The sequence below is a fragment of the Apodemus sylvaticus genome, chromosome 4, assembly GCF_947179515.1.
Source record: "Apodemus sylvaticus chromosome 4, mApoSyl1.1, whole genome shotgun sequence".
Taxonomy (NCBI): Eukaryota; Metazoa; Chordata; class Mammalia; order Rodentia; family Muridae; genus Apodemus; species Apodemus sylvaticus.
The window spans coordinates 29288218-29301857 of NC_067475.1; the positions used below are offsets into that span (position 1 = coordinate 29288218).

General features: G+C 41.6%; 1 protein-coding gene across 1 annotated transcript in view; it reads right to left on the reverse strand.

The window, feature by feature from the left end:
- Positions 1-2567: 2567 nt before the first annotated feature.
- The window catches only part of Ppa2 (inorganic pyrophosphatase 2), a 66584-nt gene continuing 55511 nt past the window's right edge, over positions 2568-13640 (reverse strand). The window contains exons 8-12 of the mRNA XM_052179210.1: positions 12721-12848; positions 10114-10199; positions 8054-8126; positions 4076-4115; positions 2568-2759 (exon numbers count right to left, since the gene is read on the reverse strand). Of these exons, the coding sequence (XP_052035170.1) occupies positions 2731-2759; positions 4076-4115; positions 8054-8126; positions 10114-10199; positions 12721-12848 (356 nt within the window). The 3' untranslated portion in view covers positions 2568-2730. The remainder of the gene's footprint in view (positions 2760-4075; positions 4116-8053; positions 8127-10113; positions 10200-12720; positions 12849-13640) is intronic.

Sequence of the window (13640 nt, forward strand, 5' to 3'; positions counted from 1 at the left end):
GTGGTACCTCGCTCTCCACCCCACTTTTTCCTTCACAAAGTTGGCTTCCACATCCCCCACAACACACAAACTTTTTTTTTAAATATTACTTATTTATTTTTATTTATATGAGTACACTGAAGCTGTCTTCAGACACACACCTGAAGAATGCATCAGAACCCATTACAGATGGTTGTGAGCCACCATGTGGTTGCTGGGAATTGAACTCTGGAAGAGCAGTCGGTGCTCTTAACCACTGAGCCATCTCTCCAGCCCCAAACTTTTTAATTTAGCCCTTCCTTGAAACTTTGGCTTTTGTTTAATTGCAAGACTAAGTGTTCCATGTTCATTTTATATTATATATTCATATGTAATATGTAAAATATACAAATATATTTATCATATTATAGCAATATATTGCATAAATATGTATATATATGACCATATTTATATAAACATGAAACTGAATATTTATATAATATGTTTATATATAATTTGTATTATATAACATATAAATGTATATGATACATAAATAAAATATACTTATATATTTTATTAAACATATATTCTTTTTATTTTCACGTTTAAGTCAGTGCCTTGTTAGGGTTTCTATTACTGTGCTCAAAGACCACAACCAAAAGTAACTTAGGGAAAATAAGTTTCAGCTTACAACTCTAAGATCACACTTTATCAGTGAGGGAAATCAGGGCACGAACTCAAGGCAGGAGCTGAAGCAGAGGCCATAGAGAAGTAATGATTAATGTTTCATTCTCATGGCCTGTTCAGCTTGCTTTTCATACTACTCAGGATATCCAAGATAGCACAGCCCTAGGGAGCTGCCACCCCCTGCCTCACTCCCCCACACTAGCAAATGCACCACAGATTTGCCTATGGGCAATCCGATGGAAGTATTTTTTGAATTATTGTTCCTCTTCCTACATAATTATAGCTTGTACCAAGCTGACAAAAACCAACCAACCGACCACTAACCAACCAACCGACCACAAAACCCACACAAACCCCAACCAGGACCTCCAGCATAGCACTGAAAATATCTTCTTCCCTTGTGCTCTTTGCAGTCCCTCAAAGTTGTTCACTCTGTTCCAAAGACTTAGGAAAGTCTTGCATTCTTGCTGGGCTGGGGAGATGTGATTAAGTTGGTGCTTATCAGCAGGAGGACCCAAGTTCTGTCCCCAGCATCCAGCGTGCTTGTATGCAACTGTCATCTCAGAATTGAGGAGGCAGAGACAGGAGACTCCCTGGGGGCTCTGTGGCTGGGCAACCTCACCAAATCAGTGAGTTTCAGATCCTAGCAATAGATCTTGTCTCTAAAATGGTGCCTGGTGCCCGAGGAGGAATGATACCTGAAGTTGTCCTGTGACTTCCACATACAACCCCCTATGCATGCATAGAAAATGTTTACGTTGACTCTATCTTCATGCAGAGGGATGCTATGAACTCTGCCTTCATTGTAAGTGAGAAGCATCATGCATAAACAGGCTAGAAAACCCATGTGATGTATAGCTTGCGAGTCAATAGTTCTAATCCTGGCTCTGAAGATTATTAGTTGTGTGATATTCTGCAAGTTACAGAAAATCTTGGGACTTCAAATACCAAGTGAGCAAAAGTTACTTTATAAGGTGTATGTATCATGTTGCTTTTTGAAACACTCCCTGAGACACCAAAGGTGCTCAGTAAATGGAAAACAGTATTGTTAACAATATTTTGCCAACCACAAAAAACATACCAGTGATTGTAGTCATGAGACCACTAGAAAAGAAAAAGAGAAAAGGCTACAGCCAGGATTGTCAGGCAGGTAACAATCACGAGAGTGTGAGAAGTATATGTCTATAGTGGTGTGGGTAGCACCTCAGGACAGAGGATGAATGTCTGGTGAGAATGAGAATTTCGGTTTTATTCTTGGGAATACAAGAGCCATTGAATCTATTTTGAGAAAAACTAAGAAAATAATCGTGGAAATACAGAGGATGAGTTTGTAACAAAGCTAGGGACAGAATTATTAATGGTAAGGAAGCCTGAGCAGGAATCTGAGTTAGAGCTACATGGATGAGGCAGGGCCTGCAGAAGGAACCTGGGAGGGTGGGATAGGCCCAGTGAAATGGGGGCAGCATGGTGTGTAAAGGAGTGCAAAGGACACTTAGGAACACAGTGGTGTCCAGAGCATTTAAGGAGATGTCTGAGCAGAGCTCTTCCTCTGAGGATCTGAAATCTCCATGGAGATGAGAACTAAAGTCAAAGGGATGGAGTAAAAAGCTGGAAGGTGTAAGGGTCTCTGAAACAACCAATCAGAGGAAAGGGCCTCAAGGCATATAAGTCATGCAGACAGTGCTAAGAAAGGACAACTTCGTTAAAAAAGCCTTTGTCGATGATGGACTTGAAAAGCATTTAGAAGTTATGAAAACAATAGTAATTGGTAAAAATTCTATTGTTAAATTCCTGATTATAATTTAACCAATTAGACACAAAAGTGAAATCATTAGCTAAACAATGCCTTTAGATTCGAATATGAAATTAAGTGAAACCTTTTCTTTCTTTTATTAATAAATATATAAAAGAGACATTCAAAATTTAGTATTTATTTACAAGTTTATTTAAAAAGTTTTAACAGTGATGTCTGACAGGAAGTCATCGGATGGACATCCAGTTGCTTTACAAGAGCACTAAAAGAAATGGAGCCCAGGAAGTCCTCACAGGTTGAAGTCTCGGTGGTGCAGAAGCCCTGTGTCCCCATCAGTTGCGGAGGAAGTGCCACACTTCTTCTGTTTAAAGTATGGGGAGGTTGGGTAGAAGGATGACAAGGAGGGGAGGGAGGAAGAAAAGTCATGTTTAGTTTAGATCTGCAGGGACTATCCAGAAAGACTTTTGTAAAAGTCTCTATAATCCTTGCATGTCATTTCTCTAACTTAAGATTGGCTACTGCCTCCAGTTCTGCTATGTTTTCAGTGGACTCAGCTTCACATAAAACTCTATTAGAATTCTAGAACGTTTTCACAGTATTTTCTGGCCTCTTTTGAGGGCATTTTAGTCTCTAGTGAAGAGTACAGAAGTTAGCAACAACAGGAAAGGCTTAGATAAACCTTGCTATAACATTTGATTGTTCATTAATTACCCAGGAGGAGATGCGCTGCGCAGGAAGCCTGGCTGTCAGCGGACGAGGCCCACACCTGCTCTCCCATGCAACTGTGTCTTGGGACACCTTCCCCCTAAGCATCTTACAGAGAGACACAGACAACTGTTCTCATTTTTACTCTAAATTCACTAAGTTGAATATCCTAACATTTTACATTAAAAGGCCAAAAGCATTGTCATATTTTGAAAGACACATGGTATGTGTATATGGTTACATTCTGAAATGTCACTAAAGAATACTTTTACTTGCTTCTCAAAACAGCTTCAAATAAAGATAACCAAAGTCATGGGACTTAGTTTTAACACTATATTTTGGCCTTAAAACTTTCAGTTAAAATAAGTGACTTATTAAAATGCCTAGAGATAATAAAATAAATCTTTTGGATTCAAGTTTCTGGAGTCATCCTAAATTCACCAGAACTGGCTGGGATTTCTCATTACTTCACACAGAGCCATCAGTCCTGTGCACAAGCCTCAGTGCAGCACACTGCAGCAGCCATGAGGGGGCCAGTGGGCAGGTGCTTGCCAAGCCATTACACCAGCTAGCCTCAAAACAACAACCGTGCTCCGCATTTGTTGATGTCAGGACAATGTTATTTCATCTGAGCAACTTAATAACCATCTGAAATCTACTCTACTTAATTTACATAACTTTATACTTGATCTTAGCCAAAAGGCCAAGAAGCGATTAATTTACATAACTTTTAGGCTGGTTTTATTTATTAGTTTCTACTACTATAAACAAATCTATACATTTTGCTCTCAAGAACCATAACGAGGCTGCAGAGATGATTCACGGTGAGGGTACGTGCTGCCAAGCCTGATGACCTGGATTCTACCCCCAGAGTCTATGGTGGAAGGACAAAATCGAACTCCCAAAAGTGCACGCTCACTCTCAATCTCTCTCTTAAATTGACAAATCATGTCTAAAAGAGACATGCCATACCTTCTATATTGCTTTCTTTAGTCATCGAAGGTGTTGGAACCTAAAGGTAAGAATAGGAGAGAATTCATATATTTAATGTTTATATATGGGAAGTGAATATTTTTAATAAGAGTATAGAGTAAAATTGACTCTAACTTCAAAAAAAGTAAAGATTCCTTCTGCTTTACTGGAGTGCTCAATCTTTCTAAGAAACGAGCCCCCAAAAGTAGAGTCAAATTAGAGAATGCATGCTCAGAAATACTTTCTATCGGTAACCCAGACGGTTCACTGTGTCCTCTACCCTGTAGTTGAGTGTTTGAAGACATTTTCTTTCAAGCCACACTCAGACAACAGCACCCAGGAACCACCTCTAAGCAGCCTGTCCTGTCATGCTCACCCATGGTGGCATTACCAAAGCAAGGTTCTTGATCAGTTATAGGTAGATCCCTAGTACATTTCCCCAGGTCATCAGTGATTTGGTTAATTTCCCTTGAAATATACAGAGAAGGACAGAAGATTACCATTATTATTCAATATATCTTCCTGTCTCTCACACACAAAAAAAACCATGCTTAACTAGGCTAGTTTGGGAGTCAGCAGGTTAAAACAAGTTTAAGAATGTACAGACTGCAAACTCCTTATCTTTGACACTGTTGTATCTTTCTAAGCTATATATTATATGTCACAAAATTCTTTGGAAAATTCACTGGATAAGTTTCCTGTCTAAAATTAACATCTGTTTCTAACTGGCACTGCTAACCATTTCAGAGACAGAAATGGACGGTGCAAAAATATAAAACAATCAAGCGATTTTTGTTAGTCTAAAAAGAATTGCAAAAATAAGGAGCAAGCATGTTATCTCTTAAAATATGTATCACGGCATTACTTGAAAAATAATCTCAAGCACTCTAGACACAGAGGCAGGCAGATCTCTTGAGTTTGAGGACAGCCTGGTCTACAGAGTGAGTTCTAGGACAGGCAGGCCTACACAGAAAAAAACCTGAATTAAAGCAAACAAATAAAAACAAAACACTAAAAAAATAAATAAATCCTAAGAATGTTATTTCTCCGTTGTTAGGACAGATTTCCTAGAAACCCTGGTGACCTTAAAGGGATGGTAGGCCACAGCCCTCCATAGATTTGTGGCCATCAGTCACATATGGGCAATGCCCCAAGCCTCTCTACATATAGAGGACATGACTACAGGTCATGTAGCCTTAAGACAGATCTCCATTTTAATGGCTAAGGCCTGGAGGCTTAGCCAATAAACTCCACTTCCCAGACACTCCTCCTTGTAAAAGGTATTTAACCTCAGGCCCGCCCTGAGAAGTGGGGTATGGTTTTCCTCATCACCACTATCCTCCATGACAATAAATGCCTTAAAACCATGGACTCTCTTTTCATCAGGAACCACCATGGGGAGCAATGGAGCAGGCTTTCGCCTAAAGAGTCACCATCTAGTCTCCCACGGAAGGCCTCTCTGTGCTCCCAGCCTCTGCTGCCATCCAGCCAAGCCACCGGTCTGACACCCCAAGGACTCTCTTCCCTCGGGACCAGCTGGAGCTTCTCCCTTTCCCCTCAGACCCCGAGCCTCAGACTGAGCCAGCTCTGCAGCCCCCAGGACCTCAGGGGACCCTCTGAGCCAGCTCTGCAGTCCCCAGGACCTCAGGGGACCCTCTGAGCCAGCTCTGCAGTCCCCAGGACCTCAGGGGACCCTCTGAGCCAGCTCTGCAGTCCCCAGGACCTCAGGGAACCCTCTGAGCCAGCTCTGCAGTCCCCAGGACCTCAGGGGACCCTCTGAGCCAGCTCTGCAGCCCCCAGGACCTCAGGGGACCCTCTGAGCCTGCTCTGCAGCCCCCAGGACCTCAGGGGACCCTCTGAGCCAGCTCTGCAGCCCCTAGGACCTTAGGGGACCCTCCGAGACAGCTCTGCAGTCCCCAGGACCTCAGGGGACCCTCTGAGCCTGCTCTGCAGCCCCCAGGACCTCAGGGGACCCTCTGAGCCAGCTCTGCAGCCCCCAGGACCTCAGGGGACTCTCTGAGCCAGCTCTGCAGTCCCCAGGACCTCAGGGGACCCTCTGAGCCAGCTCTGCAGTCCCCAGGACCTCAGACTGCGTTTCCCCACCCCTCCCCAAGTGACCAAGTCCTGTGGTGGAACAGACATGGGAACGCTAACCCTACATTTCCTAATTGGTTTAATATATTTAAAACACACAAATTCCTATTTAAAAGAAGACAAACATTATGGGAATCCAGATAATGACACCCAGAGTTTTGTCACAGTTAATACCTTCTTTACATTTATAGAAGAAGATGATATTTAAATTTTAAAGTAATAATCATGGTTTAATAAAAAGCATCAGCTATTTAACTCTTCAGTGTTGGCAATTATTTTTTGATTTCTTTTAATTGAAAATTTTATTTTTCCTACCATATATTCTGATAACGTCTTCCCTGAACTACTCCAGCTCCTCCTTACCACCCAAATCCCTGTCTTCTTTCTGCTCTGATTCGGAACCATGACAAGGATGACGGTGTATAAGTTTATTTCCCTAATCTTAACAACGACACCTACTTTCAAACTTTTTGTGTCTGGTCTTATAAGCGTATATTATTTCTAGAAGGCCAGTTTCTGAATAGGGAGTTAGAAGCATCTTCAGTCTCAGTAAGAACTACCTAGCATTCTTTGAAGTAATTATAACCATCTATATTGCCAAGCTAATCACTGAGTATGAGGCCTTTCTTTTCCCATGGACTTGAAAACACCCGGCATCATCAGACTTTGAACTCTTGGCCACCTGATGACTATGCAACTGCACATCATCGTTATTAGCTTTGTGAGACTCCACCCACTCCCTCATGTGGCTGCCTAGGAACTAAGTATGTTGTTTGAGTCAGTCCTAAGCTCACAGGAATCCTCAGGGTCTCACAGGCTAAGACACAGGCATCCTTCTGTGGCTCTCCTGTTAACGCTCAGTCACTCACTCAGTCACCATCCACAACACCAGGCTCATGTGCACGCCCCTTTCCTGTGGAGCTACCCCAGACCGCTGCTCAGTGACTACAAGTCCCATCCTCTTCTTGCCATTGTATCCTTTTTCCTTCTTCCTGCTTATTTTTCACCATGGTACTTTTTGTCCACTGAAAGTCTACTTTCACATCTACATTTATTAATCTTCCCAACTAAAATGTGACTTTCAAAAAGGATACAAATTTTTGTATCTTTTTTTTTTTTTTTTTTTTTTTAGTGTGACTCTAGCACTGATTAATTATCACAGAGCAGGCTATAATTGAATAGCTGATGAATTAGTGGTGGGAAAATCCAAATTAGAAGCAGCCATAATTAACAAATAACATTTAGGAACATTTTAGTTGTTCATAAAGACCTAAATTTACTAGTTTCTACTTCATAATTAGTTAAAAGCCCTGAATTTATAAGGGGAATTTTTAAGCCTGTTAAATCTCTGTTAAATACACTTTATACCTAATTATCTAAATATTAATGTTCTTATCTAGTGTTCTCTAATTAAGAATTAATGTGCTGGTAAGGCCAGTTGCTGCCACGCAGCATTATCACTAAAGCGACACGCCCGAAGCCACCAATGAAGCAAAGCTTACGACTTAGGTGATCTGCGGGCCAATGACAAGGAGGTCTTTAGGTACTTCAGTCTCTTCAACCAAAATGCATCTGCTCTATGAAGATACCTCGTGGGACAACTGACTGGGACAGCAGAGCACAGAGAGGAAATGCATGCGGACAGCCGTGGACTGGGAACATGAAGGCAATTTGAACCCAGAATTTAAGAAGTAAACTAGAAGGTTTTAATAGCTTCAGATTTAAATTACCAGCCCTCTCCCAAAAAGCTAATTTCAATAGCATTATTTCATTTTATCCTTCCCAAAGGTCTTGACATGTTTTGTCACTACCTATTTCAGAACCTCATAAGCGATCTTATGATATGCACATAATTAAAAGACACCTTGGGTGCTGACTTCTTACCGATGATTCAACTAGTGATCTTGCTTCCTCTGTTGTGCAGTGGAAAGGGCTGTCACAGATCTGCACATTCACACTGCAGAAGAGAGAAGATGTCAGTGAACACAGCTGAAAATGACCAGCCTCAGACACTGCAGAGGTGATGATGCCAGCCAGCCAAGAGGGGCTGGAGCAATGGAGATCAGGACCGGGAAAGCCACTGTGCACGCAGCAAGTAGGGAATAATGCACTACCCTGCACTCCCTGCAGTCACAACAGGTTTACGGTGATGCAATATCAAGACAATTCCATGGTGTATACATAAACATCCCAACTACATTTAACCTTGATTAAGAATCAAATCTACCATACAGAGTGGGACAGTGTGGGGACATTCTCCTGTATGGAATGAACACTGGTATTGGAAAGATACTGAATTTCTGTCTCAGAGAGATTCAGAAGAATATGGAGAAGCAGAAAGTAGGGCATGAAAACTTCCCTAAGTTGGGCAGCTCCGGAAGGCAGAGGACCAGCCTTGACTTATTCTCCCATCAGCAAGGGCATGGAAACGCACGTCCTTCCTAGTTTGGGAAACTTGGAAGCATGCTACCACTGCTGAGGTCTCGCTCCTCAGGTGACAGCAGAGGCCACTCACTCTTACATATAGTAGGACCAATTTTTAAAAGTTTTGAAGAAAAGCTGGCGGGTTGAAATGGATGTAGATAACGCTATCAGAGAAGGGAGTTATGAACGAGCTGATTGTTTTAATCACAGGAAAAAGTGACTAGCAGTGATTGTCTCCTAAGAGATGAATGTCGGAGACACGGCACTCAAGCTCTCTCAGAAGGACCCAATAGCTACACGTGACCAAGCTTGTCTTCACCGTTGCTTTGAGAAACCTGTTCGGCATCCGTGGGGAGAAGCCTGTCCACTGTGTGCGCTGCGCAGACTCCATGCATCTGTAACCAGCAACGGGAGCTTCACCCTACTCAGCATCATAATGCACTGTAGAACTCAGCTTCATTTTTGCCACGAACAATACTTAGCTTACAAACTGTCTGTAGATTTTTGAATAACATTATTAACTTAGGTATTTATTGATGTGTGTATACTCTGCCCCGGCACGCACATGAAAATCAGAGGCCAGCCTCCAGAAGCCGTCTCTCCTTCAGCCAGACGAGGAATTGAACTCAGGTCGTCAGGCTAGTTGGCAAGTGCTTTTACGTGCTGAGCCATCTCGCTGCCCCAGATCTTTTTTTTTTTATTTGTTTCTTTTAGCTTTTTGAGGTAGTCCTTGCTATGTACCCCATGATGGACCAGGACTTACAATCCCCCTGCCTCATCCTCTTCCATTCCAGGACTGCAGGTATGCACATGGCACCTGGCTCTCTGGGGAAAGGCTTGAGGTGAAGTGCCACTGATTTTCAGTTATAACTTCTTCACATGTTTTTGTCTCCACGGCTCATGTCTGAATAGCTGGAAAACTGAGACAGACAGAGTCTGACGCCAGCTGTGTCTCTAATGAGAGTAAAACACAGAGCCATGAGTTTGCTACACAACTTGCAATCTCCAGGTCTTTCAGCTCTCAAACTGACAACGGCCTGTGGGAGAAGCTGACAGTCGTGAAGTGTCTGGACCAGGGCGCTGGCACCAACTGCAAAAAATGTGACTGAAAGTAGCACAAAAGTCTAGGTTTTGCTTTTAATTTTAAGGTAATGAATTTTTTTGTTCTAAATTTATAGAAGTCCTAGCATTGCAAAGCTAACTGAATACAGGTTTATAAATGTTGTACAGTGCATGCCCAATGTCAGGGACTGAGCCGAGGAGACAGCACTGCAGCCAAAAATCACCAATATCAAAAATGCTATACCAAACACAAATTACATCTAGAAATTAAAGAGACATGTTAAAAATAGATAATGGCACAAAATAATAAATGAAAAAAGAAATGATTATCTAAAAATAGCAGATACAAGAGAGAAAAGTTTCTTTGAAACTCTGGGACTTGAGCACTTACTAAACTTGAGCTTAGCAGAAACTGACAATAAATTAGCATTGCATCTGCAGTGGAGACACGTTCTTACCAACTGATGGCTCCCTTGTCACATTTCTTCATAACCATCTCTTTCCAACGTTCATGTGCAGAGTTGATAACTTCATGGGCGAAAGCCTGGTTTCAACCAAAAACAGACAGAGCTAGTCGTGACCTATTTCAACCAAAGCAGGGCTCTACCCACACAGAACCGTGACGCACATGAGCAATGAGTAGAGAGCTTCCTTAGTCACATCTAAGATGCAGGTATTTACTTACCTTCTCCAAACCTCAATTTCCTATTCAGAGGAATAACACAGATTCAGGGTGGGGTGGGGTACAATCTATATAAGGGTCAGACAAATGAAAGCCTGTGGGTCAAATATGGACGCCACCTGTCTCTGGCCCATGGGTGCTTTAGTGGAACAATGGCAGGATTGAGATGTTAGGAAGCCATACTCTGTGTGTAAAGTCTAAAACATTTACAATCTGACCGTCCAGACATAGTTTGTTCTTCTTGTATCTAAACCTCAGAGCTAATAAAGAATAAGTAAAATGATTCAGTGCTATGCTTAGCCTAGTCCACAACGTAGGAGGGAGAACACACACACATTTATCTCAGCACCGCATCACTGCACACAGTCTAACTGTGATGCTGGACAAACCACTGGCTAAAAGCACTGCCCCAGCGTTTTCTTGGAACAAATTCTAAAATAATCTAAAATATCTAAAATTGCATAATTGGTAATGAGCAAACATTTGGCTAGGTGTATATGCAGTAACATTACATAATAAAAATCTTTACTCAAAGCAGAAATTATTTTTACTTATTTTTTCAAAATTACTTTATGTGTATGTGTGTGCGCCTGAGACTGTTTATGGGCATCGCCTGTGTGCAGGAGCTCCGGAGGTCAGAAGAGGGTATCAGATGCCCTTGAAGATGAGTTACAGGCAGATGTAACCCACCATGTGGGGAGTCAAACCTGAGCCCTGTGCCAAAGCAGTGAGACCTCTGAACCAGTGAGCCATCTCTCCAGGCACGAGAAAATTATTTTGCTTATCTTTCCCCATTAAATGTTGTTTCTTTTCTTAAAGAAGAAGCCTTATTTATTAACTAATCCATACTAGCTTTATTCTTCTCAATTACAACTAATAATTATCATACTGAAATAATCTTGGGCCCTGACACTGAATCATAATAAGAAATTTAACATTAAATTTAATGTGAAATAAAAATTCCCTCAAGTCTATAGCTGAAAAGGAGAGAATGGTCTTATTCTCAATAAGGTGGCATTGGGGTTCTGTTCTAGATGGGGGATAGGAAATGAGAATTATTTCATGAATAATACAGGGAAGGATTCTTAGACAAAATTATTCATATAATTCTATTTGTAATAAGTTCTAGTACCTGGCTAATGAAATGGGCTGGCGAAATTTAGAACTAAAAAATTGGTGCCAGTTTTAAACCACGCAAAAGAGGCATAATTAAATGTTTTTGAGTTGGTCTCTGTATTTTAATGGCAATCATAAAAAGCAAGGCATGAAATGATTAGTGTCACAAGAATGATCTAGTAATGAATGATCCAGATACAGAAAAGAATCCATGTCTATTAAAGCTTCCAGAACACAGAAGACACCTGACTCTCTGTAAATTCATAACTTGCCAAGCTACGTTTGAGACCATAAAGAAATGTGTGTGTGTGTGTGTGTGTGTGAGAGAGAGAGAGAGTATGTGAGAGAGATAGAGAGACAGAAAGAGACAAAGAGAGACACAGAGACAGAGAGAGAGAGACTTGTAGTTTCAAATGAAGAAATGTAACATATATATATATATAGAGAGAGAAATATAGATAGAGAAAGGTAAGAAAATTTTTCAAAAATTTCAAACACTGCATTTTTAAGACAAGTCTAAAATACTTTTTATATTTTAAAACTCTGGACAAAACCCTTGTGACATTAAGGATCCTTTTAATGAGCCTTTTAAGAAAACTCTGAGTCCAGCAATCAATCTTACAGAGAAATCCTTGCTGTTCGTTTTAAGCTTTCATTATATGCGTTGTTTCACTTGTAGAACACACTTTCTGTGCCCACTTAGAAGCTGGTTAAGAGCATGCAATTTATATAGTGGTTAGTGACAGCTTTAAAAAACTATTCCGTATTTTAGACTTCTGCTCTTTGGCTGATTTTCTCCAGTTGTGTCTTATTAGATTAGAAATAGTCTTATGGAAGCTTTGTGGCATTCTAATGGAAAATTCCTCTACCAGTAAGACAATTCAAGTATTCTTTCTAATTGTTAAGCAACTTCATTCAGTCACGGTAAGATTTAGACAGGAGGAAACACTGGAGGGATTTACCTTAAGGGAAAGCAGCCTCCTCAAACCAGGAAACAAAGCATTTTTCTTCATAGACAATTTACAGAGTAAAAACTAACTCCAAAATTCCTTCTCTTTCTGGGACGAGTTACAAGTAGATTAGCCCTGTTGATTCACTTAAACATTCCTAAAAAATTGACTGCTAACACCCTTAAATACAGACATCAATAAAGTGCATCTTGTCTTCCCTCTGTCTATGGTATGAGCATTCGCATCAGATCACGAAGTGAAGCATGCACTATCAGGCATCAAGAGGTGTGCCCTCAACTACAGATCTTCATCTTTACCTTGTTTTTGAATTCTCCATTAAAAGCAAACTTGTTTTCTGGCTTTCCATCTGGTACCTTATAGAGCCTAAACCAATTGAGAGTGGCTTCCAGGTAGCCTGGTTTGAACTTCTTAACATCATCAATATCTGAGAGGGAAGAAACAAAGACATCGTGTTAAAGAACCATTGATGCTCAGCACTAGAGTTAGCCCTGGTCTGAGGAAGGCCGGAGCTGAGGGGCCTAGTCCTGATTACACCATAACCAGTTGCGCTGGCAGTAGTTAACAGGTCTCATATCACATGCAGACTTCAATTTCCCTATGTAAAATACTGTTCCTTAATTCTACAGACATCTATTGAGACCCTTCAGTCCTGGGGGTTGTGGGGGGAGGCTTTCTTTGGTTTGGTTTTGGGTTTTTTTTTAAGACAGGTATTCTCTGGGTAGCCCTGGCTGTCCTGGAATGTGATCTGTAGACCAGGCTAGCCTTGAACTCAGAGATCCACCTCCCTCTGCATCCCTAGTGTTAGGACGAAAGGTAAGTGCCACCATGCCAAGCTGGGATACAGGTTTCTCCATCTGGAAGTGCACAGGGCTACATGAGAGAGGAAGCAGGCAGACGCCAAATGGTAATAAAGTACCAGGAAGTAAAGGAGGTTGTCACGGACAGACATAGGATGGGAATATCAGGTGTGGGAGGGAAAGAACAAACCAGAGGGGTCCGGGGAGTGGTCAGGCAGGCAGAAGAGGCAGAAGGAACAGCATAAGAGAAGCAAGAGAGTAAGCCACAGGCCAGGACGGAGTGTTAAGACAGGGTGGGAGGGAGCAGACACCCCAAAGAAGAAAGGAACCACAGTGAGGAGCACAGACCGACCGTGACAAGGATCTGTCTCATCTGGTAAGTAACGGGAGAGGCTACACTAGTAAATCACAGTTTCAGG